The sequence below is a fragment of the Heloderma suspectum genome, chromosome 10 (assembly GCF_057233095.1).
Source record: "Heloderma suspectum isolate Gila_16-S chromosome 10, 16-S_ref, whole genome shotgun sequence".
NCBI classification, from domain to species: Eukaryota; Metazoa; Chordata; class Lepidosauria; order Squamata; family Helodermatidae; genus Heloderma; species Heloderma suspectum.
In genome coordinates, this window is record NC_139467.1 from 32,040,982 (window position 1) to 32,068,974 (window position 27,993).

Genomic DNA, 27,993 nt, shown 5'->3' on the forward strand with positions numbered 1-27,993 from the left:
CATGCACACATTAAACAAGATTTAGCTACAAGTGTCCCCAAACAGTACAAGGTGGTATAGAATCAGATGCCCAGTGGCGCAGAAGTCCTGGAACATCTGATACTGATGTCTAGCATTCACACCCATTCTAAACTGTTGCTTCACACCGTTGGGCTATATGGCATAAGCAAGGCAATTCCTTGATAATGCCTCTACAGATCCAGGACTATACAAGCATTATGTTACTTGAGCTAGATTAGGTCAGAAATAGGATTTAAATGTCAGGAAGTGTAATAAAAAATGTTGTACTTGAAATACAGCTAGTTCCAGAGTCATAATAATCTGCTCATAATAATGAATCTGCTACTTTAAAAGTTTCTAAACTATATGCAGGCTTCCGCATTTTCACTCATCATGCTTCACATAGTGAACATGCCACCACTCCTCTGGTGAGCATGGCAAGTGACCTTGAACCTGCAGAGATGGGCAGGGATCATCCAGACAGTAGTACAGTGATGCCGCCCCCGCTATTCTTGCCAGCTCCAAGCCTGGGATGGGGGCTGGTCATTCTGGGCAACTCTGTGGCCAAAGCACTTGTGTGCCTTAGTCACAAAGAGCCAAACACAACCCCCTCCCCGCTTTCCTGCTCTGTAGCACAAGAGGTGGTAGGGGGCTACCATAGCTTGGCAGCACCATTCTGCACACCCCCACTGAGCAGCAGCCAAGCTAACACACTCCCTGCCTCTTTTCCAAAAGGGCTGCAGGAGGGCTTTCTTGACAGCTACTTGATACCTGCCAAGTAGGCAGGAAAGAGGTAGGAACTTTCTTGACAGGGGTAGGAGGGCTTTCTTGACAGCTACTTGGTACCTGCCAAGTAGGCAGGAAAGGGGTAGGAACATGGCTACCACAATTTGTGGGTTGATTTCTGAGGCCACCATGAACTGTGGACCCCTGAAAATATTTGGAGAGAAAGTTCATGTGCATGAACACACACACACTCCTCAAGCTTAACCCTCTCTCCAACAATTCTAGCTCTATTGTGTAAGCATATACTTGTTATGGAATAGATCAAGCCATTCATCTTCTCTCATCTTCTACAATAGGCTATTCATGTTTATAAGCACTCATATTCCATTGCAACCAGGAACACATTCAAGATACCTCTAAATCTTAGCCTGTGCTAAGAATTTTGCTGATTTCTAACTTCAGTTAAAATGCCTAGCCTTCATGGCTGTGGAGATATCCATTAGTGGCATTGTCATTGCAGGTAAGAAATGAGGCAGAACTTACATTCCAATTCCAAAGAAGGGCAACCCCAAAGAGTGTTCAAACTACCGCACAATTGCGCTCATTTCACATGCCAGCAAGGTGATGCTCAAAATCCTACAAGCTAGGCTTCAGCAGTATGCGAACCGAGAACTACCGGAAGTACAAGCTGGGTTTCGAAGAGGCAGAGGAACTAGAGATCAAATCGCCAACATTCACTGGATCATGGAGAAAGCGAGAGAATTCCAGAAAAACGTCTCTTTCTGCTTCATTGACTACGCTAAAGCCTTTGATTGTGTGGATCACAACAAACTGTGGCAAATTCTTAAAGTGATGGGAGTACCAGACCACCTTACCTGTCTCCTGAGAAACCTGTACGAGGGTCAAGAAGCAACAGTAAGAACCAGACATGGAACAACCGAGTGGTTCAAAATTGGGAAAGGAGTACGACAAGGCTGCATATTGTCACCCTGCTTATTTAACTTATATGCAGAGTACATCATGAGAAACAACGGGATGGATGAATCAGAGGTCGGAATTAAGATTGCTGGGCGAATTATCAACAGCCTCAGATATGAAGACGATACCACCCTAATGGCAGAAAGCAAAGAGGATCTAAAGAGCCTCTTGTTGAGGGTGAAAGTGGAGAGTGCAAAAGCTGGTTTGAAACTCAACATTAAAAAAACGAAGATCATGGCATCTGGCCCCATCACTTCCTGGCATATAGAAGGGGAAGAAATGGAAGCAGTGACAGATTTTACTTTCTTGGGCTCCAAGATCACCGCAGACGGTGACTGTAGCCATGAAATTAAAAGACGCTTGCTCCTTGGGAGGAAAGCTATGGCCAACCTAGACAGCATAGTAAGAAGCAGAGACATCACCTTGCCGACAAAGGTCCGTCTAATCAAAGCTATGGTTTTCCCAGTAGTAATGTATGTGAGAGCTGGACTATAAGGAAGACTGAGCGCCGAAGAATTGATGCTTTCGAACTGTGGTGCTGGAGAAGACTCTTACGAGTCCCCTGGACTGCAAGGAGGTCCAATCAGTCAATCCTAAAGGAAATCAACCCTGAGTGCTCATTGGAAGGACAGATACTGAAGCTGAAGCTCAAATATTTTGGCCACCTAATGAGAAGAGAAAACTCTCTGGAAAAGACCCTGATGCTGGGAAAGACTGAAGGCAAAAGGAGAAGGGGACGACAGAGGATGAGATGGCTAGATAGCATCACCGATGCAATGAATATGAACTTGAGCACACTCCAGGAGAGAGCGCAGGACAGGAAGGCCTGGTGTGGTATGGTCCATGGGGTCACGAAGAGTCGGACACGACTGAACGACTGAACAACAACAACAATCCAAGATTATTTTAACACATGCTTTTCAAGCCCATCCTTTATTCTCAAGGGCTATCATTTTCCAATAAAGAATTTCCAGATTAGACTAAGTGAACCTACTTAACAAGTTCAGTCTGGCATACACCATAATCATGAAAGCAATATGCAGAACCCTACACTATGCAATTCCCACCTTAACGTCTTAGTTTATATCAGCCTTCCCCAACCAGGTGCCCTCCAGATGCTTTGGACTACAACTCCCAGCATTCCAGACCATTGGCCACGCTGGCTGGGTCAGATGGAGGTCCAAAACATCTGGAGGGTGCCTGGTTGGGGAAGGCTGGTTTACATCTCCCCCCTGCATCTCTTGGCTTTTCAGATTATTGTAATTTTGTGCGTGTGCATATACATATCACACTTCCAGTTTCCCAAATGTACTGCTGCAACTTTACTAGGAGTTAAGTCTACTGATTTGAACAAGAACCATGTGCAAGAAAGAATAAAGCTAGTTGCTTTTTAGGTTCCTCCTTAGAATGTATACAGCTTCTGGGGGTTAAAAAAACGGTCCCTAGAATCTTGGTTCAAACTAATGATGCACTGAGGGCTCCTTTCTCATTGTGACAACATCTCCGTCCAGCTTATTTATGCATTAAATCACCTTTTTAAAAAAGGGCACAAATGATAGAAGGAGCTTTTGAATTCTTTCTCTCTTTCAGCACAGAGAACTCTCTATTTCTCCTCCCTCGCAATAGGAGTTTCCAGCTTCTCTACAGTATATCTGTACTGACATTGATTGCTTCAGGATGGAAACTTGAACATGCTGAGGGTTTTGAGGCTGAAAAAGGAAGCAAAAGCTCCTTCTTCTAGTCAGGCTTTAGACAAAACTGGTAGAAGCTGCTTGCTGTATCTGCAGTGCAGGGAAGAAGGGCATGGAAAAGAGGCTCTGAGGAGGAGGAGCTTGGTGTGTGTGTCACATGAGAAATTTCACTATAACTGCAAAAAATAACCCCTCTAAGCAAGTTATCATATAGAGAGAGAATGAATGGGCTCTTCAGCTGTTTTGGTGAAACCAGGGACAGAAAAGGGAAGGGAGAAGAGCTGTTGGTTTTACCACACTCCTTCAACTAAAGACCTTGAGGAGGGGTGGGGGGGAGAAGCCAGCACTGCTACTGCAGCAGCCATTGATTTTTCAGAGGTCGATACTCCACTCCCACAGATCTGCTCTGTAGGCGCGTTAATCACATCCACTGCTTCTGCTCAACACCGTTCCTCCCCCCGCCCAGATTTTTTTTAAAAGAAATATCTATAAAAATGCACCCTCAAAGCTCCAGCAATAAGTAGAGACTAAGTCTCATGTCCTTTCCCTTTGTTTTAAAGAGGAACACTGAGCTTGTGGTTGAAGGCTCAAAGTAAGAGGGCAAAGCATCATGATTCATGCACTCAACAAGATGTAGCTGGAGGAAAAACCCACCATGTGCAGGAAAACCAGCGTTCTCCTCCTCCTTGGGGACCATGGGAAATGGATCTCTTCTGCAAGCAGTCACTCTCCAAAAGCTAGTTTCTACTTAACCCTTCAAGGGTCCCTACACTGTTAAAAGCTAGATGCAAAATACGGGTAATGGGCAAGGCATGTAATTTACAGCAGTGTCAGAAATCCTCAGTATTTTGACTCTGTCTCGCCAAGAGTAGTTAAATGCCTAGTGCCAGCAGCAATTCTTACCCAGCTGACCTCTTGTCACGTTCTGAGAAAACCTGCCAGGAGTGACCCAGACTTGCCCCAGCTCCAAGCCATTCTTTGCTACCCTCCACAGGGGCATTAGCACTGCTTCTCAGATGACAGAGCTGTTTCCACCCATCACAAGAGAAGTGGAGACCTGGCTCATGCTGGGCAAGCTGCTTGTGTGACTGTTGTCTGCCAAGATAAGCTAGGAAGGGGCCCATTAGGAGGAGGAAGGGAAAGCAAAGAGACAACCACTAAACCCAGTTGCACTGAGCACCTGAATCCCCAGAGTTCTAGAGGGTTAGTCGTGGAGTCTGTGGCCTCTTGAAGCCCAACAAATGTATTGCAGCATAAGCTTTCACAGTCGACTTCATCTGCTGCACGAAGTGTTACCCTATGTTGGCAGGCAGGAGTGTGTGCATATGAGGTCAGACGGAAATGAAATGTAAAAAATACACACTGTGGCAATCACATTAAAGTTTAAATGTATGTAAATAACACCAGCACTGCTCCCTAGTATTTTAAGTTAGGGAATCAAGTGTGTTTTAAGTTGCAGGAAATGTTCAAAGACACAAAGGCTATTTGTATTTAACAGTGGCAAAACATGGGTTAATTAAACCATGATTTGCAACACTGCGTACCAAGCACATTCCACCGCCTGTTTGAATATTCAACCCCTGATCAGGGATTGCTACATGATGTACAAAGCCAGACCCTATGACCTGGTTTGCGCATAACAACAACCCATTGGTTCAAAACCTGATGGGTTATTGTGCACGAGTGGGAGAGGGCCTCTTCTGCTTTTACTCAGCAACCCATGATGCTGAGTAAAACCATGATGCTCCTGCTGAGTGACATCTCGCCCCAGACTACTGGGTTGTTTAGGGGCTAAACAACCCATCAGCTAACCCACCGTTTGTTGCTGCCTGGGGAACGCTAGGAGTTGTAAGGCTTTTTTATGTGTATACATGCATAGGATTGTACCCTAATCCAACTTAATTGCTCACATCCGTTTGGATTTGGATGCCACTATTAACACGATGTCTATTATGGAGGTGCTCAATGTCTGTCTAATTTCATGGGATTCATTTCAAATACCGTTGCCTGAGGAGGTGGACAAAATCCTTGGAGAAATGCATTCAACCACTTGCCTGACGGACCCTTGCTGAAGGGTAGTTGGAAGAACAATTGAGCCAATTACTACTGAGTATCATTAAGGAGGCTTTTCTGCAAGGAGAGCTGTCAGCCTCATCGGTGGACCCATCCAATGAAAAATAAATAAATAAAACTAATTGAAACTCCCATATCTATGTGATTCGGCAGGCAGTGGTGAGACATCTCCAGGGTTTCTTGGAAGAAAGAGACTGTCTTGACCCATTTTTAGTCAGAGTTCAGAACAGAGAGCACCTTAGTGACACATACAGACAATCTTTGTCTAGAGCTCAACAGGGGGAGCAGGACTCTGTTGGTGCAGACTTTCAGCAGCATTTGATACTCTTGGCCATCAAAACATTCTGGGCTGCTCAGAGTAATGGGGGTTTGGGGGCACTGTTCTTTAGCTGCTATGCTCCCATCTATCCAAATGGTGCTAGAGGATAATATTAGGAGACTACAGCTCTATCCCATGGAATTTATCCTGCAGTGTATGGCAAAGTTTCATCTTGTCCTCATTTTAAAAAATCATCTATATAAAACCATGGAGAGAGATTATCTGTTTTGGAGTCATCAGTATTCTAATGACACCCAACTCTTCTTTTCATTATGGAAGATATAGGAGGAGGAGCCAGTTCTTTGAACAAGTGCTTGGACACCATTACAGGTTGGTTGAGGGCTGAGATTCGAATCCAGACAACATACTGTTGACAGGTTACCCCAGAAGGAGGTGCAGGACTGAGGATATTGCCTGTTGTGGACAACACATTCCCCCCAAATAGAAGATTCTGTCATGGGGGCATCCTACTTTAGTACTTGATTCACTTACCTCAGATGTTAAACTGGCTGCAATCCCTTTGTTTGGATCAGGATCTTGCTTTCATTTGTCATACGGTGATAAACATCCGCTTGGAATACTGCAACACTCAGACACTAGGCTGCCCTTGAAAATGGTTTGGAAGCTTCAGCTAGGGCAGACTAATAGAATTTGATTTTTTTTACAGGAGTAAAGAGATGCGACTATATTACCTTTGTCTAGTACAGCAGAATTGGGTGCTTATTAACTCTGGAACCTTATTTAACTTGCTGGTCTTATAAAGTTCTTAATGGCTTGGGTCCCAAATACCTTAGTGAAGAGCTATAATAGATAATGGGAGAAAAAATACTCCAAGTCATCTGGCAGGGGCTTGCTCCCCTTTTATTCTAGCTAGAAGAAAGAGGGTTTAGAGTAGGGCTTTTTCCACTGTGTAGTCCAGTCCCACTATACAGAACTCCCCCCACCCACCCACGGAAAATTAGGTTGTCCCCTTCCTCGTGTAGTTTCTACTGTCATGTAAAAAATTTTTATTTTTGCCAAGGCATATACTGAGGTTCACAGAGTTTGCTGACCTTGTGTTTTACATTGCTGCTTTCTTGATTTTAAGGTGATTTTATTGTTCTTTTACTTTTAAAAAGATTTCATTGAGTGCTTTGCTGGAAAGGCAACAGAAATTTTATAAATAAAAAATGATTGCTTGGAGGGGGGATATGCAGTTGCTATGGTAATAGCTTTTGCTGTCTTCACTATTCTTTCAATACACGTGGGGACCTGTGAAAAATGTCACAGTGCATGTGTTGTACTTTTTTTTTTTAAACCATCCCTTCTTTGACTTTTATTATAAATCAACAAATGACATTTTAAAAAGCAGAGACCCATGAAAATTGGGGAGGCTGAATTAGGCCCAGAGGAAGTCTGCACTCTCACAGCTTAGAAAACCTGGGTTAGAAGAGGCATGCCTCAACGTCCATGTCCTCTGTAAGGCAGGGATGGGCAGAAGATAAATCTCCAGACTTCGACTCTCAGAAGCACCCCGCAGCATGGCCAATGGTCAGGAATTAGGAACTGAAGGCCGAAATATCTGGAAATCTACTTTATACCCACCTGTGCTCTAAGCCTAATGCTGCCACCTCCTTACCTCATATTCCATTGAAGTGCGAGGGGACAGTCCCTAGCATATGAAACCTTATGGAATTCATTTGTCCCTTCAATTTCATCTTCACTGGATTGTGCACACCTGGCCCTCTTTATTTTGGCTGGGGGCATATTATATTCAAATGACTTGCAATGTGGTCATCCTGCTACATAGGAGAATACTACAACACGTTTGGATACTGAAGGATCTTGTCTGTGTTGTGTTGACTAGATCTTCCAAGACCACAGAACTGAAACTGCTAGCCTTGATGGAACAGGTTAGTTGAGAAGCAGAAGCCATATTCCCAAGACAGCCTCTATGTAACTATGGTAACCAGTCTACTGCTGCACACTGGACATATGCCAAGCTAATTATTAGCCACAGGAGGTCAGAGGTGGCTAGGTAAGTCATTTATAGATATGTCACTTTTTACCATTCCAAGTTTTAGGAGCATCTTCATTCCTGGTCAAGAGAACCAGACATCACCATCACACTAATGGATGGGTCTTCACGAAAACTGGAAGTACAATACATATGTAGTTCCCTTGTCCTTTCCAGGATTCTTCAATAAAAGTAGTAGGTAGCACTAAGCCATAACTCTGTATAAAGTGTCCTTTGTCCAAAAGCTGAGAGTAGAATGGGATCCCCTTGAACAAAGGGTTCTCAGTGTCGGTAACCAGCTTACCAGTTTCTGGTTCCTAGCTTCAAGACCTTAACAATAAATCTAATATCTACTTTCTCTGTACTCTATTTATAACAACTGCTCTCAAAAAGGTAGTTCAGCACCCCTGCACACAGTTCTTAACAGAAAATCAAGTTTTTAATTGTGTTTGATGGTGGGTGATGCACTGGACATGCAATGGAACACCCTTTCCCCAACCTGGCATCTGCCAGATGTTTTGGACTACAACTCCCATTGGCCCCAGCCAGCATAGCCAATGCCCAGGAATGCTGGGAGTTGTAGTCAAAAACAACTGAAGAGCACCATGTTGGGGAAGACAATACAGGACCATGGATTCCATTTAAGTGTAGGCCTTTCCTAAAATGTTATTAAAGTCAGACAAACCTAGCTATTTTTAATGACAGTTTATGACAGCTGACATTTACTAACCAAAATTCCAAACCTGGAATTGGCTGTTTGTCTAATATGGAATTTGGGGCCACTGTTCTGCAGTGGTTCTCATCCTATTTGGCTAAACTTTCCCAGAAGGTGGTGCTGAAGAACTATTGCTTGACACCATGACCTTTGTGGTTCCTCAAAGCTCTACTTGTCTCCTATGCTGTTTAACATCTACATGAGGCTGTTGGAGGTCATTTGGAGATGGGTTTCATCAATGTGCTGATGATATCCAGCTCTGGCTCTTCCTTTCAAGTGATGCCAAGGAGGATGTGGAAGTCTTAAACCATTGCCTAGATGTAGGTAAGGGATGGATGTAGGTGTACAGATGGAGGCTCAATCCAGACAAAGACGGAGGACCTACTGGTCAGTAGACAATCTAACCCGAGATTAGGAGTACAACCTGTTCTGGATAGGGTAGCACTCCTTCTGAAGGATCAGGGATGCAGGGTGGGAGTGCTCCTGGATCTAGCACTGTTCCTGTGGGATCAGGTGGCAGTGAAGGCCAGCTTTGGTTGGTGCACAACTGTGCCTCTTCTTGGGGAAGGAAGATCTGGCTACAGTGATCCATGATTTAATCACCTTCTGCTTAGATTACTGTAACACTCTCTACCCTTGAAAAGTGTTCAGACTTCAGCTAGTGCAAAATGCGGTGGCTAGACTTTTTGTCTAGAACGTACTTTTGAGAGCACATTATAATGGACCTGGATCAACTTCACTAGTTTCCATTTTGTTTCCAAGGAACAATTTAAGGTGCTGGTTTTGACCTACAAAGCCCTAAAGGGTTTGGGGCCAGGGTATCTGAAAGCCTGTCTCCTGCCATATGAACCTATTCATAATTTACAATCAATGGAGGCTCTGTTCTATGTCCCACCACCAGAGAGGCTAGGTTGGTGGGTACTCAGGACAGGGCCATTTCAACAGCAGTATCCCAAGGCTCCTTGGTTACTTTATTTTAGACTATTTCAGACTGTTTTATTTCATCAGGCTTTTAATGCTGCTTGATATTGTTTTAACTTCTTCTGTAACTTTTCCTTTAATTGTAGTCTCAGAATGTATTTTATTTATGCTCCTGTGTTTCATGATGTGACTTTTTAATGGTATTTTATTGTACATCACCCTGGGTGCTGGTTAGATGAAGGGTGCAATTCATAAAAGTATTAAATCCATTAAAAATTAAGTTTAAAATGTTCAAGAGTCAATGTTAAAATTAGATTTTTATCCACCTCTTTCACACTCCTCTTCCTCTCACCCTGGCTGTTCTTGGATTATAGCAACCAAACACTCATTGTCATGTACAGTTGCAGTGCAATGATTTAGCTTATTTATATGGGGCAAGCAACTTTGCCACTGTGGTTCTTCCAATTCAGTGGCTATACAAGATTAAGAAACAGCCACTCTTGGGAATCCAAGTTCAGAATTGGGTATCCTCTAGCAGTTTTCTGATTAAATACCAGCCTGCCCTGCTTACAGAAGCTGGGCTCAAAGCAGAACAAGAAAGAAATGACAGCACCGTTCAGAGCGCATGCGCCTGTTGTCTAATCAGTTCCCTTCCAAGTCGCAGCTGGCTTCATATTTCAGTTAATTTTCTAACCGAAATTGTTCCTAAGAAAACAAAAGCTCCCATCAGGGGAATCTGTAACATATACAGGCAGGAAGCCATGCCGAGCCACCAGTGACTAGAATAGAAACAGGAAACGGGCCCTGGATCGAGCATAGAGTGATCTGCTGCAAACACAGCCTCCTGCATGAAGCACAGGGACAGCAAACTGCATCAGTGGCTCAGAGCAGCATGATTTATAAGGCAGGCACTGATTGGCTGTCCCTTCAGAGAGAATCAAGCACACAGCATTCTGTGCTGCTCGGAACAGCCATGACTGACACAGCAGTGGGGGGTGGGGAATTTCCTTCTGAGCACCGGGTTAAACTCACTCAGTTCAGAAGCGGGAGCCAGGGGAGTGCCACATGGACAAATAGCAGATCAGTTCCAAGAAGCAGGTCATATTCAGAAATCATGTCACTGGAATGATGTGAAGATTCCTAGCAAGAGATTTGCTAGTGGCTTTAGAACACATTGTTCAATTGCATAAAGGCTACTTGTGTGTTGTTGTTTTTATTAAAGCTGAGAAAGGGATCAGGCTCCAGAGCAATAAAAAGTAAGATGTGGGTAGTCACATGCATAATTTGTTTTGCTATTAGTCTTTCCACGCGAATGAGCAGAGTCATTCAACAGCCAGGTCTTATACGAACCTTTCTGCCAGAACAATTTGGGAGGCACTGATCCTTCAAATGCCATATGGATCTCTGGCACTGTGTACTGTGGGACCATTCAGAGCAACGCCTAGACAAGTTATAATTAGCAAGCAGATATTATTTTCCCATGAATTTATGAATTGCTGGGCCCAGTTCCACATTACGAATTGAGGAAAAGGGAGAGCACAGAACCATATTAAGAAGCTTATTTTGTCCATGTTTGGTAATCTGAGCAATCTACACAATTCGTAGCTCAAATACAAATTTGCAGAGAGCAAGTCTCCTCTAGCCCAACCTAACATATTGGTATGGCTTTTTTTTGCAGAATACCTGGGTGTCAACAAAACCCCATGAGTACAATTATACTATCTCCTCTGGTTATCCCCAAAAGAATTTGCTTTTCCCTTTAACAGCAGCAAGGGTCAAATGGCTGAGGGCATACCAGTTTTATTCAACAAATCTTTAAACATAAAACAGCAGTGCCAATGCATCTGGTAATGGTCTTCCATACGAGGGGAAATGGGGTTGACATGTCAGAGTTATGCTCGATACCCAAAGGCTGGCCAATCTGGGTGGACTGCTAATCTCCCATTTTGAACTTTGAGGCACACAGTTTCTTGAACATCATCCTTGGCAACCACTGGAAGTGAACAACTGCTGATATTTATGGCTAGGATACGTTATGTGCTTGTATTTGCTGAGCTATATGTAACACCATGTTTCTGTGCAAATAAGTACGGAATGGTATTTGATGAAAAACCAACTTTGAGACACTCCCTTTAAAAAAAAGTGCAAGTGTTGAGCCCTTACAACACGGATGACAAGATGGAAAATGCTTGAGCAACGCCTGGTGAAATCTCAGAAGCTAGACTGAGTGACTGAAATTTCCAGTGGCCATGGGTAGAACTTCAGGGCCCTACATAGCTTCTTGCTCATCCACATGGCAAGCAGAATGATTAAAATAATAAAAAGCAAATATGTGGAGTTTGCATAATGTATACTAGTTCTATGCATTGGAAATTTAGCCATATGGACCAGGCTGTAGTCCCAGTGCTTACAGTTTGTGGGTGCTGCAAATATAATTGGTACAAGAAGTGAAAGTGCCTCTACCTTCAAAATAGGGTGGTGAAAGATAAAGCCTGCAACTACAGCTTTTTTCTCATGTTCTCAATCTGCTAAGATGCAGGTGAGATGAGATGGGTTATTGCTTAGCCTACCACTTGTTAATATGCTTTATTATATGCTTCAGGCAGAGATACAATTAATCCTGAGTTCTAGGTTTCCAAAGAATAGGTCTATAGCAGCCATCCCCAACCAGGTGCCCTCCAAATGTTTTGGACTACAACTCCCATCAGCCCTAGCCAGCATGCAATGGTCAGGAATACTGGGACTTGTGGTGCAAAGTATCTGGAGAAAACCAGGTTAGGGAGGCTGGTCTAAAGGGATGGTTGCTGGGCACCAATTTTATTTCAAGATACTTCACTATATGCATAAACTGTTCTTTATAACCAGAGAGTTTCGCTCACCAAGAGGTACAACTTAACACTATAGCATTTGAAGAAGGGCCCACCATAGATTCCAAATCTTTGGGGGACAGAAGATCCTGATCTGCTAGGATGCTCCAGCAGCTGGTAAAGAAGTCAGTCTCCCAAATCCAAAATTTGGGTTTGATCCTTGTTAAGGGACATGCTTATGGTTTGTATTCCTGTGAAATGGGAGCAGACTGATGCCTGGATGAGATATGCAGGAGGCCTAACTGTATAAATCCGGTACCTTAGCATCTGAAGATAAAGGTGAGGTTTGATATGCATACATGATTAACTCAAGATGTCCATGAGAATCCACTATGATCTTGAGGCACAGGAGTCCCGGAAGTATACAGGCCAATGTATACTACCGTTAAGGCTGGCAGAGACCAGGTCACTGTCCAGGATCTCCCATCTTGCACTCCAATTCTGTTGGGTGGGGGGAATAGCCTGGAGTTGTAGTAAGGGCTATAATGTGAAGGTGTGAGGCACTGATATGCACTAGTTCCCAGTTGTGCCACATCATATCACTGTTTACCAGAAGTAGATCTTTATAGTGTAGCATTCCACTAAACTACAGCATCAGGTCTGACATCCCAAAAACAAGGCAACTGTTTCAGTCCATGTCAGTGAAGGCTATGGGGTGGGGAAGAACATCAGTAACCATGCAAGTCAGGCTGTTACTGAGTAGTAATTGGTGTTTCCACGCAGTTGCCAAGAGAGTTGCCTGGGTATGACATGACTGGTAGAAGAGTTACACAGTTGTTATGGTCTGTAGTGGGTATGTCACTATTCCTCCATTTAAGACTATTTTGATACTGTTATAGTGTTGGTGTATCACTGTTGGCTGAATACAGGACACCGAATAGTTTGCGCTAGCGCAAAACAGGCACAGCTACCACCATTCTTAACTAGATCTCAAGAAGGGCCTTTTAGCAAGTGGAAATTCAGATCTCAATTAACTAAGACAACCAACACATTCCCAGAACAACCTCACAATTCCCCTTTAAGAACTGAACATGGCTTCCAAGTGTCAGATGTCTATCTGCCATGTCTTGGTGTTCAGCTGCCAAGCTTGAATGCGGAAAGAAAAACCACTTCAAATATTAATTAATAAGACTTATCCACACCTGAACATTACTGGGAAGTCTCCTAGACAAGGTACTTTTTTGCCCTGATTTTCCACAATACTATTGTGGTTCACTACAACAGGGATTATTTGCTTATACACACTTAATGCACTATGCTTGGTACTTCTATAGACAAGATTATATTTAGTGCAATTCTAATGTAAATGAATTTGAAGGAGAACTCAGACTATTTTTTCAAACTATTACCTAGGCAGGATATTTGGATACAACAGTGCTTGAAAGAGCATTAGCAGCAGAGTCCAGTGCAGGTAACATTTAAATTGGTCGTTACATCAAGTTAGCACAGCTAAAGTCCACTGACATTTTCCAGATCTCTTCCTTACAGTTACATTTAAAGTTTAACATTATACTTTCTTGTGGTTTGGGACATGGCTTAAGCAGGACAGCATGTCCATGCTTGTGATAACTTCAGCGCCAAAATGAGCAAACTAGTAGAGGCTATCTATTCAGTAAGTAAAGAATTAGTATTAGAGTAGAGATAGTTTCCTCATGCTGAAAATTAATCTAGATGTACAATGTGCAATAGAAGAGACAATTCAAACAAAATAAACTGATGTGGATTAGGTGGACATTTTGTTCTACCAACATGGCTGTATCAGTAATGTCAAGATAAGCCACACATGCATGTTTATTTCCAGCAGGAGCTGGAAACCCCCAGTTCAAATTGCACCTCAGCCATCCCTAATTTGGACTATTATTGGTTTCAAGGCCTTTGACATTTATACCATCATTTTAAAAAAATATATCTATGCAACAAAAACATGGAATACTTAATGGAACACAGTCACAATTCACAACCATGATTAAGTGACCTGCAGTAAATTGCAAGATCGTACCGTCCCTCCCCTTTGTTTGCTCCTTTCTGGAATACAAATTCCTCCTGCCCTGCATCACTGTTAAGTATTTTATCAGCACCAATGATAACCATAGCTTGTGTGGCACAGTGGCCAAGAGACTGAGCTATGAATCACAAAGCTCCTGGTTCAAATCCTGCCTCTGCTAGTGGATTCACACAGCACATAGTTAAACTGAGAATTTACTTCCACAATATGTAGTAATGGCCACCAATCTGGATGGCTTCAAAAGGGGGTTGGATAAATTCATGGAACGAAAGGCTATCAATAGCTACTAATCCCGATGGCTATATGCAATCTCCAGTATCACAGCCAGTATACCTACGTACAGCAGTTGCTGCGGAATACGGGTGGGAGGGTGCTGTTCCACTCGTGTCCTGCTTGTGGGTTTCCGTGGGCACCTGGTTGGCCACTGTGTGAACAGAATGCTGAACTAGATGGACCCTTGGTCTGATCCAGCAGGCCTCTTCTTATGTTCGTATTTGCCTAATGCCATCTTTCAGCCTCAGCTCCCCCACCCAGGCCTTATATGGGGATGATAATAATAAACACAGTCCTACAGGGTTGTTAGAAGAATTATGGCAACAACATCAAGAACTTGGACTATTCTGAAGCACTACATAAATACTATCATCTATTATTTGTAAGGGTGCCTAAAATATACTAGGTACAGTATATTAAAAGGGGCACATTGAATCCAGTCCTCATATTCCAACATTTAAATCAAGTTTTAAGTTCTGGCTAAGTGGAAGCCAGACTTAGCCTTAGCCACAGTCAATATTGATACCAATGCAATGCTTAACCACAATTAAGACAGGAAGAATGAAATCTGGACTCCCAAAAGGGAAGGCAACGTGTGATCCCAAGGTGCACTCCCAACTGGTAGCCACGGTTAATAAATCTGAAGTGTTATTATGTACACCAGGCTCTTTTTAAACATTTCAATTATTCTATTGAATAACTGCCCCAGGTTTTTATTGGTTCTGATTTTTTTTTTAGTGATTTTAGCCACCATGGACTCTTAAGGAAAGTTAACAAAAAATGTTTTAAGCCACCAATATGAAGGCCTCTCAGAATGAGGGATATATTGGCCAACCAATAGTCAGAAGCATGGGTCCAATGAATCAAAGATGGGCAGTAACAACTTTTGTTGACCTCTGTGCAACATCAACACTCTGCCAACCAAGAGGTAGTCAACACCATAATGGTAGTTTCTGGAACAGAGTTTTGTGAAGTTACAAGTGGTCTACACATCCTCCTTGCACTGGCAGTGCCCACTCAGGAGGGTTGCATCATTGTACAGCCTGAGCAATCCACAATCCCTTTTGCATATCCAGACAATATCCACCAGGTTGTCAAATCACATGCTGCTCAATACCACAGAAGTGGAGCCAGGAAAGGAAACATGGAAACACCCTATTGTCCTACCAGAAGCCTAAAGAAGAGTAGTCCTGGTCTCTGCACAAATCAGATCATAGCAATAACAAAATATCACTTCACTATACCAACTAGTGCATCTGATCATTTATATTAGAACTATTATGTGTCAACATGGCAATTAGGAGACCGTTCTTCATACCTGACATCAAGGTAAGATATTTTCATCATATTTTGAGCTGTGGCAAAGTTATTCCAGCCTAGTCAACACCATGACCTTATTTTTAGTGTTCCCAATACTTTACTGTGCGTGTACCGCTAACAAATGATATCATCACTCAGAACAGTTAGATGCTCCTAGAACACCGCCGACCAAATAAATTATTCCTTTAAATTAGAGCAACAAGATATGCTTGTGTCAAAGCCAGCCCTTTGAGAGCTGCCAAGCTAGAGGTGAAGAGGTGTGACGCAAGTAGCATTTATGGCAACAAAACATGTTAGCAGGAGGGTCATTTTAGGTGATGCAGGTTGGGCTGCTGTTGCCACACACACTCTTCTCAAGAGTGACCCTTCCAAAAGAACAGGGCTTTACATACAAGGAACTGAACAGAATACTGAAAGTTTTCATGATGAACAAAAGAGTGTATAAAGCAAAACAGGAAATTGCAAAATATTCAGTTCTGGTCATAACCATGAAGCCCTAATCCACGGGTTTCCCTGAATTGCTGGGGTGCAGCCTCCCCCAAAGCCTGATCACAAATATTGCAATGCTTGTTCAGTCAGATATGCTCTTGGGGTTTTCTAGAATCGCTGCTGAAGTATAATGTCTCTGCTCACATTTCAGGCAAACTCATTTTGGGCTGTGCTATGTCTGTACTGCACCATTCAGTGTAGCAGGGCCTGCCATCCAACTGAGCAGTGCTAAGAGAAAACCAGGGACATGGCTCAGCTCACGGCTACTGAACAGGTCAGATTTAATACGGCTGTGCACAGGGTACAGAGCACAGCCTGCAAGTGGTGTTTCCTAAGGGCTAACCACACAATGCAAAGCTAGTTGACAGCAGTGAAAATTAAAAGATGTTCCAGTGAGTCAAATTCCAGCAAACAGACCAAAACTATTTACTGTTAAATTTGTAGTCTCCCTCCAGAAGGATCAGAGTGGATTAATAAAAGCAAAGGACAGAAGCAGGGGGAAGGAAGGCCAAAGTGCGAATTTCTTAAAATCAACATTTACTGAAAACCCTGCACCTTTTCCCCAACTGTACCTGTAGCCCAACAAGCCAACCCCAAACAGCACAATTAAGTTTCTTCTTACCTCCAAATGTAGGGGGAAAAAAACTAAATTGACCTACTTGCCATTTTTGCCTGTGCATGAGAAGTTAGACAAATTAATTGTGCACAACAGAAAACTGAGCCTTCCATTTTTAAGAGGTCTAGGATTGGGGAGGGGATGCTCCTTGATGTGGTTTTTCAGTCACTCCTGGGAATCCAATATTTTAAAAAAATACTGACATGAGCAACATTTTCATCTACACACCAACGGGTCACAATACCTATCTCTAAAGATGTGTGTGGGGGGAAAATGGTCCTTCATATACAAAACAGCCAGATGTGAACTTGGCCATGACAAAAGATTTCTGGATTAACTGGTGGCCTTAGGAATTAGGTGCTCAAGTTAGAGCAGAGGCCTTCTAACCTTTTAGGTCAGGGCATGACCTAATTAGTAAGTCATGCCCTGACCTCAGGTGGGTCACACCAGCAGCATCATTTCCTTTTTTGTACTTATTTTGGATTAAATTTAAAGAAAGGGACTAAGAGGGCAAAAGAAAGGCAGAAAGAAAATTGGACATACTAAGTGGGTCCCACATGCAGTCTTCCACAATCCCAGCTGTCATCCTTGCCGTGGCAAGCCTCACCATCCCCTTGGAGTTGGGGAGGGGACGGAGACATTCCCCTCAGTTGTGTTGAGCTTCAAAGCTCAACGCAACTACAGGGAAGATCCCTGCCACCCTCGGCAGCTCCAAGCTGTAGAGGAAGCTGGAGCTGACCATTTGGATAGTGGGTTGCAGAGGCACTCCAAGGTGCAGCTTTACTGCCTACAACCCCAGCCTTTCTGGCCAGAGGGAAAGGTTGGGACACATTTGGGAGGTGGATGGCAGAGCCACTTCAAGTGCCCAAACAAACCCCAGTGCCAAGTTTGGAGCTGGAGGAAAGGGGCAGGGAGGGTCTTCGCAGTTACACTGAGCTTCATGGAACATAGAAAGGTGCCTTATACTGAGTCAGAGCATTGGTCCATCTAGCCCTACAGTGTTGACATTTGACTGGCAGCGGCTCTCCATGGTTTCAGGCAGGATTTTTTCTGCATTCAAAGCTTATGCTCTATCACTGAGCTACATCCCCAACTTCCAGGATTCTCTGATGCCCACAGCCACGGGACCCTGTCAGCCCCCTTTTGCAGTGCCAAATGTAAGAGCTGTGGGGAGGGGAGCAGGGCATTGCCCTGACCTCTCACAGGGGAACAGTATGAAGTCAGAAACCAACAGCTCAAACCTATGGATGTCTACTCAGAAGTCAATCTCACCGAGTTCAGTTGGGCTCACTGCCAGGTAAGCATGTATAGGACTGCAATGATATGGGAGTAAGCTGGGGGCACACAGTGGAATTTACTTCTGAGCAGATGTGCATAGGATTGCACTGGAAGGGAGAGCCTGACTGCTGGAAGTTTGGTTTGGTCACCAATGCCTGACGACATTTGCGGGCACCTGGTCTTGTGGCACTTTGTGCTCTAAAATCTAAAAAAACTTGACAACTGCCGAGCTGGGAGAATGTGAAAAGCCACCAAGCTCAGTCAAAAGAAGCCAGACAGAAAACCCCAAATCCCTAATACATATTAACACTTTAAAGCATCTCAGGACTTCCATCTGCTCAAGCCTTGGTCACATAGATAAGAGACCTTCTAATAAACCCACCCTTAAAGAAGCTGAACTCCAGCAGATTCTGTGGGTTTAGCCACAGAAACCTGAAAACATGCTTACTTTGCTCTGAACAGGAGTTCGGCCTACTGGAAAGCAACTTAATTCCAACAATTACCAAAGCACTGACTGGAAGAATTCATGGAGACAGAATCACTGTACTCCTGAATGAAACTGCTACCCCCTAACCCAGTTCGGCATCAGAGCAATTTCTTCAGTCACTTTAACAGCAAAACCTAGGGAAAGCAAAGACCCAAAGTCTAGTCAAATGGAAGAGAGAGAACCATGTCACATGTAGCAGAATAACTCATCATGGAAGAAACAACACTTCCTCTTTGATAAGGGTCTGAGGAGTCGACCCCTGTCCCCCAGTAGCGGTGTTAACAGCAAGCTTGTTTTCATTTCACAGCAGGCATGATTTGACTCTACAACTTGCCTCATTTCAGAGTGGGAGAAGAACTACATTCTATACTAATGTATTTTTTTTATTAATATGACTTTTACTGAACTGCTGCATGTTGACTTCTTATTTAAAGAGGCATCTAATAAATTTTGTAAACATATAGTAAGTGCAGTTACTGCCATGCACCAAGTTCTTTGGCATTTTGTTCATGCAACTGCAAATTTGAGAGGCACATTACTCTGAAAGCCAAACACTCGAGCAGAAGTGGAAGCAACCAATTCTAGGTCAGCAGCTCAAACTCCCCTTTGAGCCTGCTGGGGGCAGTCTCTTGAGGACAGACTTGGCACTGGGCCAAGGCACTAAATAGCTTCCCCAAACACTACGAAAAGGCTGTCCTTTCAGGAACAGGGAAGAGCTATACATATGAAGTCATTAGCCTACTTCACACACAAGATATAGCAATAGCCCTAAATAGGAAGCTCTCCGTACAATCCATTACATCATCTGCAACTGTACACTGATGGTCACCAAAAATGAATTGGACTACCACTAAAAATTGAAACCTACAGTCTCTCAATCACATTTAAGATTAGTCTTTGACTAAGTATGTAGCAAACAACAACTGGGGGACACTCAGGGCTTAGAGGAAATAGTTGACCAGCATCTGAAGGTAGAAAGCGAATTTTCCTATCTGCTGAAAATCAGGTCAGCCTTGTTGACTTCATCAACTAGTTGATTTCAGAAGCACTAGAAGCAGCTAAATCAGAAGCAAAAAAAATTACACTTACAACACAGCAGCAATTTCTGCTAGAAGACAACATGTGTCGACAGAGCCTACTACAAGTGTAAGAGATAGCAGAGATTTCAACAGATATAATCTCAAGTTTCAGGCATAATACTGTAGCCCAAGTAGGAATTTGACTTGTATTCTGGAATGTTTGGGGGTGGATTTTCAGGCTTCCACATTACATGGATGTCCTCCTTTTCTGCTTCCATCTGGAACACACTACACACAATGAATATCGAATGTACCTCTAATATCTTCTCCTAAGCCATTTTTAAGACAGGCCCTTTGACTCACCGGTAAGCTAGAGGGTCTTGACTGAAGATTCAAATTCACATCTTCTTGCCCTTTACTGGAAGCCATTGAGGCAGCAGATGATGCTTGGGACCCAAATGAGTCTTGCGATAACTCCTAGAATGCAAGAGACCAGTCCAATGAAAAAACAAAACAGGAAAGCTATTTTATCCTCATTCTGGTTTACAGCACTGACCCTAACAAATGAAAAACTGTTCTATCTCCATACTTAGCTCCAATCAACTGTCCCAAATGATGGCTGCAGTTCCATTACAACTGTCAATAGGAGCATGAATTGTTATATTTGAATCATGAATGAATTATAATAGCAATTCTTATGCCCTGCTAAAGTGTTTGTCTTGTAAGCACTTTTACAATTTCAGCTCTTTTCCTGTGACTGCTACAGCTACAGGATTGTTAATTGCCCTGAAAAAGCACCTAAGGAGCAAACTACCCAAGCTGCACAGTTGCATACACAGATCGAGAGGGCCAGGATCAGGTGGAAAGTGGCAAACTTTGCACCTTCCTTTTGACTTTAAGAGTATTGGCTCTTTAAGACAAGAGATCATCAGATGCCTTTAGCACCAGCTAGCAGAAACCCAAAGTGCCTTGCTGTGCTTCCTAGATGAGCAATACAGGAGGGGCACTTGGGCCACCCTCTGCCTCTCGCAAAGAGATAGGGAAAGGATGCAAAGGCTAGCAGCCCCCAGAAGCACTCTGTCATTTCTTGCTGCTTCGAAACATGGTAGGTGCTCAGACAGTTAGCTCACTGGCCCATAGCCCACTTCCTCTCCCTACCAGTGAGACAAAGTGGAGGCAACACCTCTGTCCAGCCTCTGGCCTTAAACTGAAGGCATGGAGAGAGACCTTTGTCTCAACCATGCAGAAAAACTCCTGTGCTGAGGTGCTAGCCTTCCTCAGGTCTCTGCGTGCTTTCCAAGGTCAACCACATGGGGCTGCACAACACACATGCAGGGGAGTTTGAGGCAGAAGAGCTCTGAGCTCTTTAGGGTCCTATTTCATTTTCCTTCAACATAGTTTTACATTTGTCAAAGAAACACCCTCTCTTCATTACCTCCCCCCTCCTTAGTATCTGCATGCTGAGCATTTTAGTTCTTATCTGCTATTTGTCCAGCTGCTTACATCTACATTTCATGTAACCTAAAGTCCTATCTTTGAGAGCCAGTGTAGTGCAGTGCATAAAGTATTAGGCTAGGACTAGGGAGACCCAGGTTCAAATTCCCACTCCACCTCATTAAGAACAATGGGTGACCTTTGGCCAATTACTATCTCTCAGCCTAACCTGCCTAACAGCATTGTTTGTAGGGCTGAAAAGGAAGTAGGGGGATGAAGAGGAGGAAAAAGAACCAAGTATGCTGCCTTGAACTCCTTGGAGGAAAGGTGGGATATGAATGTAATAACATGTCTAATGCAGGCCATCCATGAGCTGTGGCATCCCAGATACCTGACAACCCCGCTGTTTATGCAGCCACAGAAAGACAGCAAAAGAAGGTGCTTTACTGAGCCTCCTGGTGGGCAGCATACATGGCTAAAGAGCTGTGTCCAGCTTGGTGGGTTGTGCAGGACTGACCCAACTGCAGTTTACAGCTAACAGTTCTTCATGTCTTTAAATGTCTTGGTAGTCACTTGGCCCCTTGCCATTCTGCATTTATCTTTACCTCCACGTTAAAAGCAGAAGTAGTCTACACCAACTTGAAAAGGTTGCAACTGAATCAGATCAGTTAGCATAACTGCATTGTTTCCCTAAGAGACAAAGCTCATTTGTTCTGAGATTCGCCATCTAGAAACAGGAGAGCACACGGAAGACATCCTACCTGTGGAGGTGGGAAGCGCTGCTGAGAATATGCCGACTGCTGTTGTGACTGAGACTGAGGGTAAGATGCCGACTGTTGTGAAAGCGCCGAGGTAGCAGACTGCTGAGCTTGCTGCTGCTGGTAGGGTGACTGTGACTGCTGCTGAGAGTAGGGAGGCTGACTCTGTGGATGCTGCTGCTGGGCAGTGGCTGGCTGCTGAGGATACGGAGATGGAGACTGCTGATGTGGTGGTTGCGACTGCTGCTGGGAATAGGGGGGCTGGGATGACTGAAGCTGTGGAGGCTGAGACTGAGTTTGTTGTTGATAAGAAGGCTGAGTGTGTGGGGTCTGAGACGGTGGCTGCTGGGCATATGAAGGCTGCTGCTGTTGCTGGGGATGAGGACTCTGCTGGTTGTAATAGGGAGTCTGGCTCTGTTGCCCATATCCACTAGGGCCCTGCTGTCCATATGGAGGGATCTAAACAAGAAGAAAACACAAGAGACAAAAAAAGAAAAGAAAAAAAAGAATAGCAGCTCATGAAGGTGCTGAACAAAAAACTGGAGCTCAGAAAAAAGCAGCTGCCAAACAACTCTTGGAAGGTTAGGACACTGTAAAGACTATCACCACTGCTGGTTAGAGTACAGTGCAAAAATCAAAACACACACATTTCTTTGTTGTTTATCCGGTACAGCCTTCCCCAACCTGGGGCCCTCCAGATGTATTGGGACCATAACTCTCATCATCCCCAACCAGCACAACAGGCTGATCTAGTGGCACCACTACGTCATAAAAGACATCAGATAGCCTTGTTCATTACACTGGGATGTGGATACTTATTTTACACAACACTGTAACTGGTTTGTCATATTTCAGGTTTTAAACATCTATTATCAGTTTATGAAGGTAAGCAAGCATTGACGAGGAGCACACTTTTAAAGATTTCCATTTCTCTTTACCTGCTGTGCATAAGAGATGCTGCCCATTGCAGTTTGCGTCCTGCTTAGAGTTCCCATTGGGTATCTCTGAGGAGTCTGCGGCCCATATGGCTGTCCTGGATATCCATGGCCTTGCTGTTGCCCTGACTGAGGTCCCTGCTGTTGTGTGTATAGGTTGTTTCCTCCATAAGGCTGAGGTCTCATCTTCCCCATCTGATCCATTGGGCTGGATGGCTAGGAAATAAAATAGCAATATTTGTTATATTCATATGAAACTATCCAAATGATATAGTCTCTTACTCATGAAGGACTGAGACATCAATTAAGAAAGACACACACACACAGCAAAAACCAAACACACTTTTTACTACCAAAAAAAGTTGCCAACCAATTAAAATTCACCAGCAAACTAAGAAGGCAGAATAAAAGCCAACTCTTGGTCAGCTGAGACATAGGCATCATAGTATGTTACTACTTGCTCTAGGGAAAATGTACACCTCTGGAGTAAATCACCTTACTACAATGATGTGGCCAGAAGTTTAGAATTATGAACATTTCTTCTTTGAAATAAAAATATATTCTGGACTTTTCCTATTTTCCCAGCACTGAGAGTCAAGGAACTTCTGAGATCATGAAAGCAGCTGCATCCCACAAGGGATACAAGATGAGCTAAGCAACAATGCAGATATTGCTCTTACAACCCTCTTATTAAATTATTCTCTACAAAGGAAACGTTTGACTATCATCATCATCATAATCCCAGAGTTTACAGTTCTCCAAGATAGTTGGGCCAGGGAGGGAGGATTCTTCACCAGAACACCACACTCAAAGCAATCATCCTGTTGCATTCGTATCAGACAGGGTTTTACTCAAAATGCCCATTGCTGTGTAGAATCTATCCACTCCTAATAAGTTCACAACAGTTCTATTTAGGTGGCCGGTGTGTTTTAAGCAGATGCACACTTGCTAATACAGGAAGAGCTTACAAGTAGTATACATAAATCCAAAGCAAAAGCAAATCCTAACGCAAAATTATGCAAACTGAATCTTGGCTACCACCATTATCTAGCCACCACTGTCAGTCAAGTTGCTCCTTCCCCAGGCTTCAAAAGAAGTATTTCAGTTCAATCCTCTTTCCTATTAAGCAGGTATTACCATCCCCATCTTTTCAACATTCAATGTCTATAAGTTTGCCAACAAACTGGCACAGCATTCCAGTGTTCTTTTAGATGTTATTTAGTATTCTATATTGCAAAACGTATGTGTCTGCATATCAAAGACAGAAAACAGAGCAACTTTTCAATTTGACTAAAAGGTAAATTTAGGGATCTGAAAAGCAAATTAAGAAACCAGGATTGCTCCTGCAAGCTAAGCAAACGCTTGCTTACCTCACACTTGTTTAAACGCTTGTTTACCTCACACTTGGGTAAAAAATAGTCAGTATGATGCTAAAAAGTTAGGTAATTGACAGCTTTAGATTTCCAAGGAGTGGTCAAGATACCATCTTCACATAAATGACAGAGAGCATCTGTAGGGCACCACGTTGCTTATCCCTAACATACAATTAACTCTTAGGTCGACTCTGGGTTATTTAATCCACAAATAACCCATAGTGTCCAGGTTCACATGTCACGAGGCAACCTGTGATCAGGCCAAGTGGAGGTCGCATATTCGCACTGGAAGCAGCTTGCATGTAGCATGTGACCCAGCAAATTGTGGGTTAATTAACTGACAATTTGCTGGTTGTACATGGAAATGGGCCCCCATATCATAACTGGTGGGGTTGGGAGGGGCATCTTCTGCCAACACCACCTTGTTTTCTGTCAATCTGGAAAAGCAATATGCAATATGGAAACCCATATGTACAAGTTCTGGTTTGTATGGAGCATGGGCCTGGGGGTAGAAGGGGTCTAAAAGTTTCCAGGTATTAAAGTTTGGTTCATAACTGCAACAATAACTTATGTTGGCCCTTCCTCAGATGTTCCATTATAGTCCACCACTCTCTTGCACTAGTTTTCTCTATTCTCAAAAATCCAAAGCAAGTTTGAAAATAATGTTTATCACTAAACATTAATGCTCTCAGAGTGGAATATATTCTCTGATATTGACAACAGACAGAAGCTGCTACTGAGGGGAAAATGTGATACCAGCTCATTTGCAAGAATACTTCAGGATAAAATAAGGAAATACCAAACCCTGACTGCAAAGAGCAGGAGATTCTTTTCTGGACTGACATGGGAAATCCTTTCAAAGAGGAAACCACAGGAAGAGATTACCATGATTATACTTCAAACACTAAAGGGCCTTCCACAGACACCCATAACAGAGGAAGGCACTGCTCCTTGATCACTAAAACCCTGACCCCCTGCTTACAACTCGCCTACATTCAAAGAAATGGGAAGCAATGTCAGAATTGCTGGTTCCACAGTACTTTCCAAAAACCCAAATCAGAACAAAATGAGAGTACTGACGATCACAAGTCTTCAAAGTTACTCTCCTTGCACACAGCTGCTAATCTGTCCCAATGGGTCAAATTTACATCTACATTCCATAAAAAACAAAGGCATCAAATTCTTTACCTTTTCTGATACAAAACGTGTAAACTGAAGCAACACTGGAGAGACTGTAATTAACCTGTGAAATGCCACTTTGCACTCAGGCACAAGAAGTGTCTTAAATATTTTATAAGCAGCATTATTCTCCTCTGCACCCCCTCCCCCGAGCAATGCAGTTTAACACACATGCAAACAGAGCGGGTTACACTTTCTAGACTGAGGCATAACTCTCCAAGCACAATGTGGCCTCTTCTAAAAGAAGCACAGGCTGTTTCTATGTGGACATGAATGCTTCCTCCTCAATGCTCATTAGGGCCAATTTATATATCAAGCACATAGAGGCTGCTGGAAATCTGGTTTAAAGCAAAAGAGTGCATTCATTCTCTACCTGTGGTGAACCTTTCATGTGCCACTATACATAGGATATTTTAGAGACTTACTGAAAGCTACATGAAACATGGCTTAGCAGTGGCATGCTAAAGGAGAGTCTGTGCTTAACTGTTGTGAGCCTGAACTCCTCCTGGAGGAAGCCAAGGTCACTTAATTCCCCATCCCCAATCCACATTTCCATAGTAGTCCTGGCCATATAGCTTTTAGCCATATAATTAGCAACTTTTTGAGGGTGAATGATCTCAAAACACTTGTTTTCTGGGCACGAAGGCCACCTATGACAGTGCCACAAATCCCATTTCTGATAGCGAAATAAAGCGAAGCGGCACTAATATACAGCACTTCGTGGTTCAAGATTATAGTTATTACTACACTTAATTGTAGAAACAGGGAGAGAAAACAAGAATCCTGAAGCACTTTTAAAATGGCTATGTGTATGTGAAGGGAGAAGTAGAATCATATCCCTTGGATTATGAAGAAAATGAAAAACCCACCTCAGGTCTGGAATTTATTCCTGACCAGATTTGTCATCTGATTTATAATAAAAAAATAAAGTTTTTTTTTTTTTTTTTAAACAGTCTTGCTGGCTCTTTAACGGAGAGAAGCCCTAATTGATTCCCACAGTAATTAACCTGCATTTTACCTCAGAGTGTGCTAGTTAAGGAAGTCAGCACAGCTATTTATAACTCATCTCAAATTGAGGGCAGACTGCCTAAAATCTAACACATCCCAGCTGTACTCCTGTTTGAACTGGGGCCAAGGGAATTTTTTAAAGCAATCTTGGCACTGAATGAATGACACCAACACTATGAGAGCACGAGTGGTTGTGTTGTGGTGACGTAGCAGCAGAGGTGGAATGGGAAGGGGGGCAGTGTACTGTAATCCCTCTCCAGCATGCTCTGAGTTCATAGGCCCCAACCCTACAGTCCCTGTACAGTAAAGCCAGGAACCACCCACTGAGAGCTAAACACAGGAAATGTATTTTCCTCTAAACGCCTTTAAGTGAGAAGCACATGGCTAATCTGCATAAAAGCAAAGCCACACCACCCCTGCCAGGAAGGTTAGCGCTTCGTAATCTCTGACCAGGAGGCTGGCTGCCTCAGAGAACTTGGACCTGCGCCTGATAACCCAGAAAGAGCAGAGAGAACAGATGGGTAAGGACCCCAAGCAGTAACAGCAACGGGTCACGTGACTCTCCACATGGCCTTGAAAGCACAAACTATTGTTTGGCGGCTGGGCTCCTGTACAAAGACAGCAAGACTGCTTCCTATGCAATTCAAGGAGAAGCAGCAGCTGTTCCTGCAGCTTCTGCTATTGGACCCTGCCACGCTCAAGCTAGTCAAGAGGACAGAGACCACTGAACCCCTGGGACCTGAAGCCACCAAACGGATGAAAGCTCTCACCAACAACACACAGATTTAACGCAGCTTGGCAAATGCACAGATGCAGCCTCCATCAGCTCCCCACAGCTGAACCCAGATGGGATCATGGACAAATGAAAGGAAGAAATTAGATTTCTGCTAAAAAAACTAAACAAAGTAGTGTTGTCTTCCCTGTACTACAAACACAACATTAATTTAGATTTTTAAAAAGGTATTTGAGGTTCCAGAGAAATGACCAAGTAACTTTTTAGATTCACGCTGCCGGGTTTAAAAATGAGAATAACTTTAAAACAGAGAGGGGCGATTGTTTCACCCAAAGGGCTGCTGGCCATTCGCGTTTAGTAGAACCGTGTTGAAGGTTTCAGCGTAATGGCTGAAAGATTGGCTGTGTTCAAACTTCATAGTTTAGCATTATGAAAATGAACTGCAGTGAGCCCCAGGCTCACATGATCCCCTTCTCTTCCAGCACAGCCACAAGGAGATCAGGAGCTTCCACTTCCACAGATTAACCACAGTTTAGCATTACATCTGAACCCTAAAATGTGCTTAAACTTAACTATAGTTTGTTGGAGCAAACTATGGTTTATGATGCAGAAGCTTCTTTGTGGCTGTGCTGGAGGAGGAATGGGGAGGTGGGGAAGCACACAAACCTGAGACACACTGCAGCTCATTTTCATAAGGCTAACCATGGTTTAGCATTACGTCTAAATTAGGCCATTGGAAATCATGCTTTCAGGAAAGCTCACATATTTTTGCTTAGGGCTAAGTAATAAAACAAATGAGT

The 27,993-nt window shown here is 43.4% G+C and overlaps 1 protein-coding gene across 2 annotated transcripts in view; it reads right to left on the reverse strand.

The window, feature by feature from the left end:
* ARID1A (AT-rich interaction domain 1A) overlaps nt 1-27,993 on the reverse strand; it is a 91,277-nt gene that overhangs the window by 35,502 nt on the left and 27,782 nt on the right. For both annotated transcript variants that reach the window (XM_084815792.1, XM_084815791.1), the window contains exons 2-4: nt 22,904-23,116; nt 21,969-22,424; nt 20,137-20,250 (exon numbers count right to left, since the gene is read on the reverse strand). In XM_084815792.1, coding sequence (XP_084671918.1) covers nt 20,137-20,250; nt 21,969-22,424; nt 22,904-23,116 — 783 coding nt within the window. The remainder of the gene's footprint in view (nt 1-20,136; nt 20,251-21,968; nt 22,425-22,903; nt 23,117-27,993) is intronic.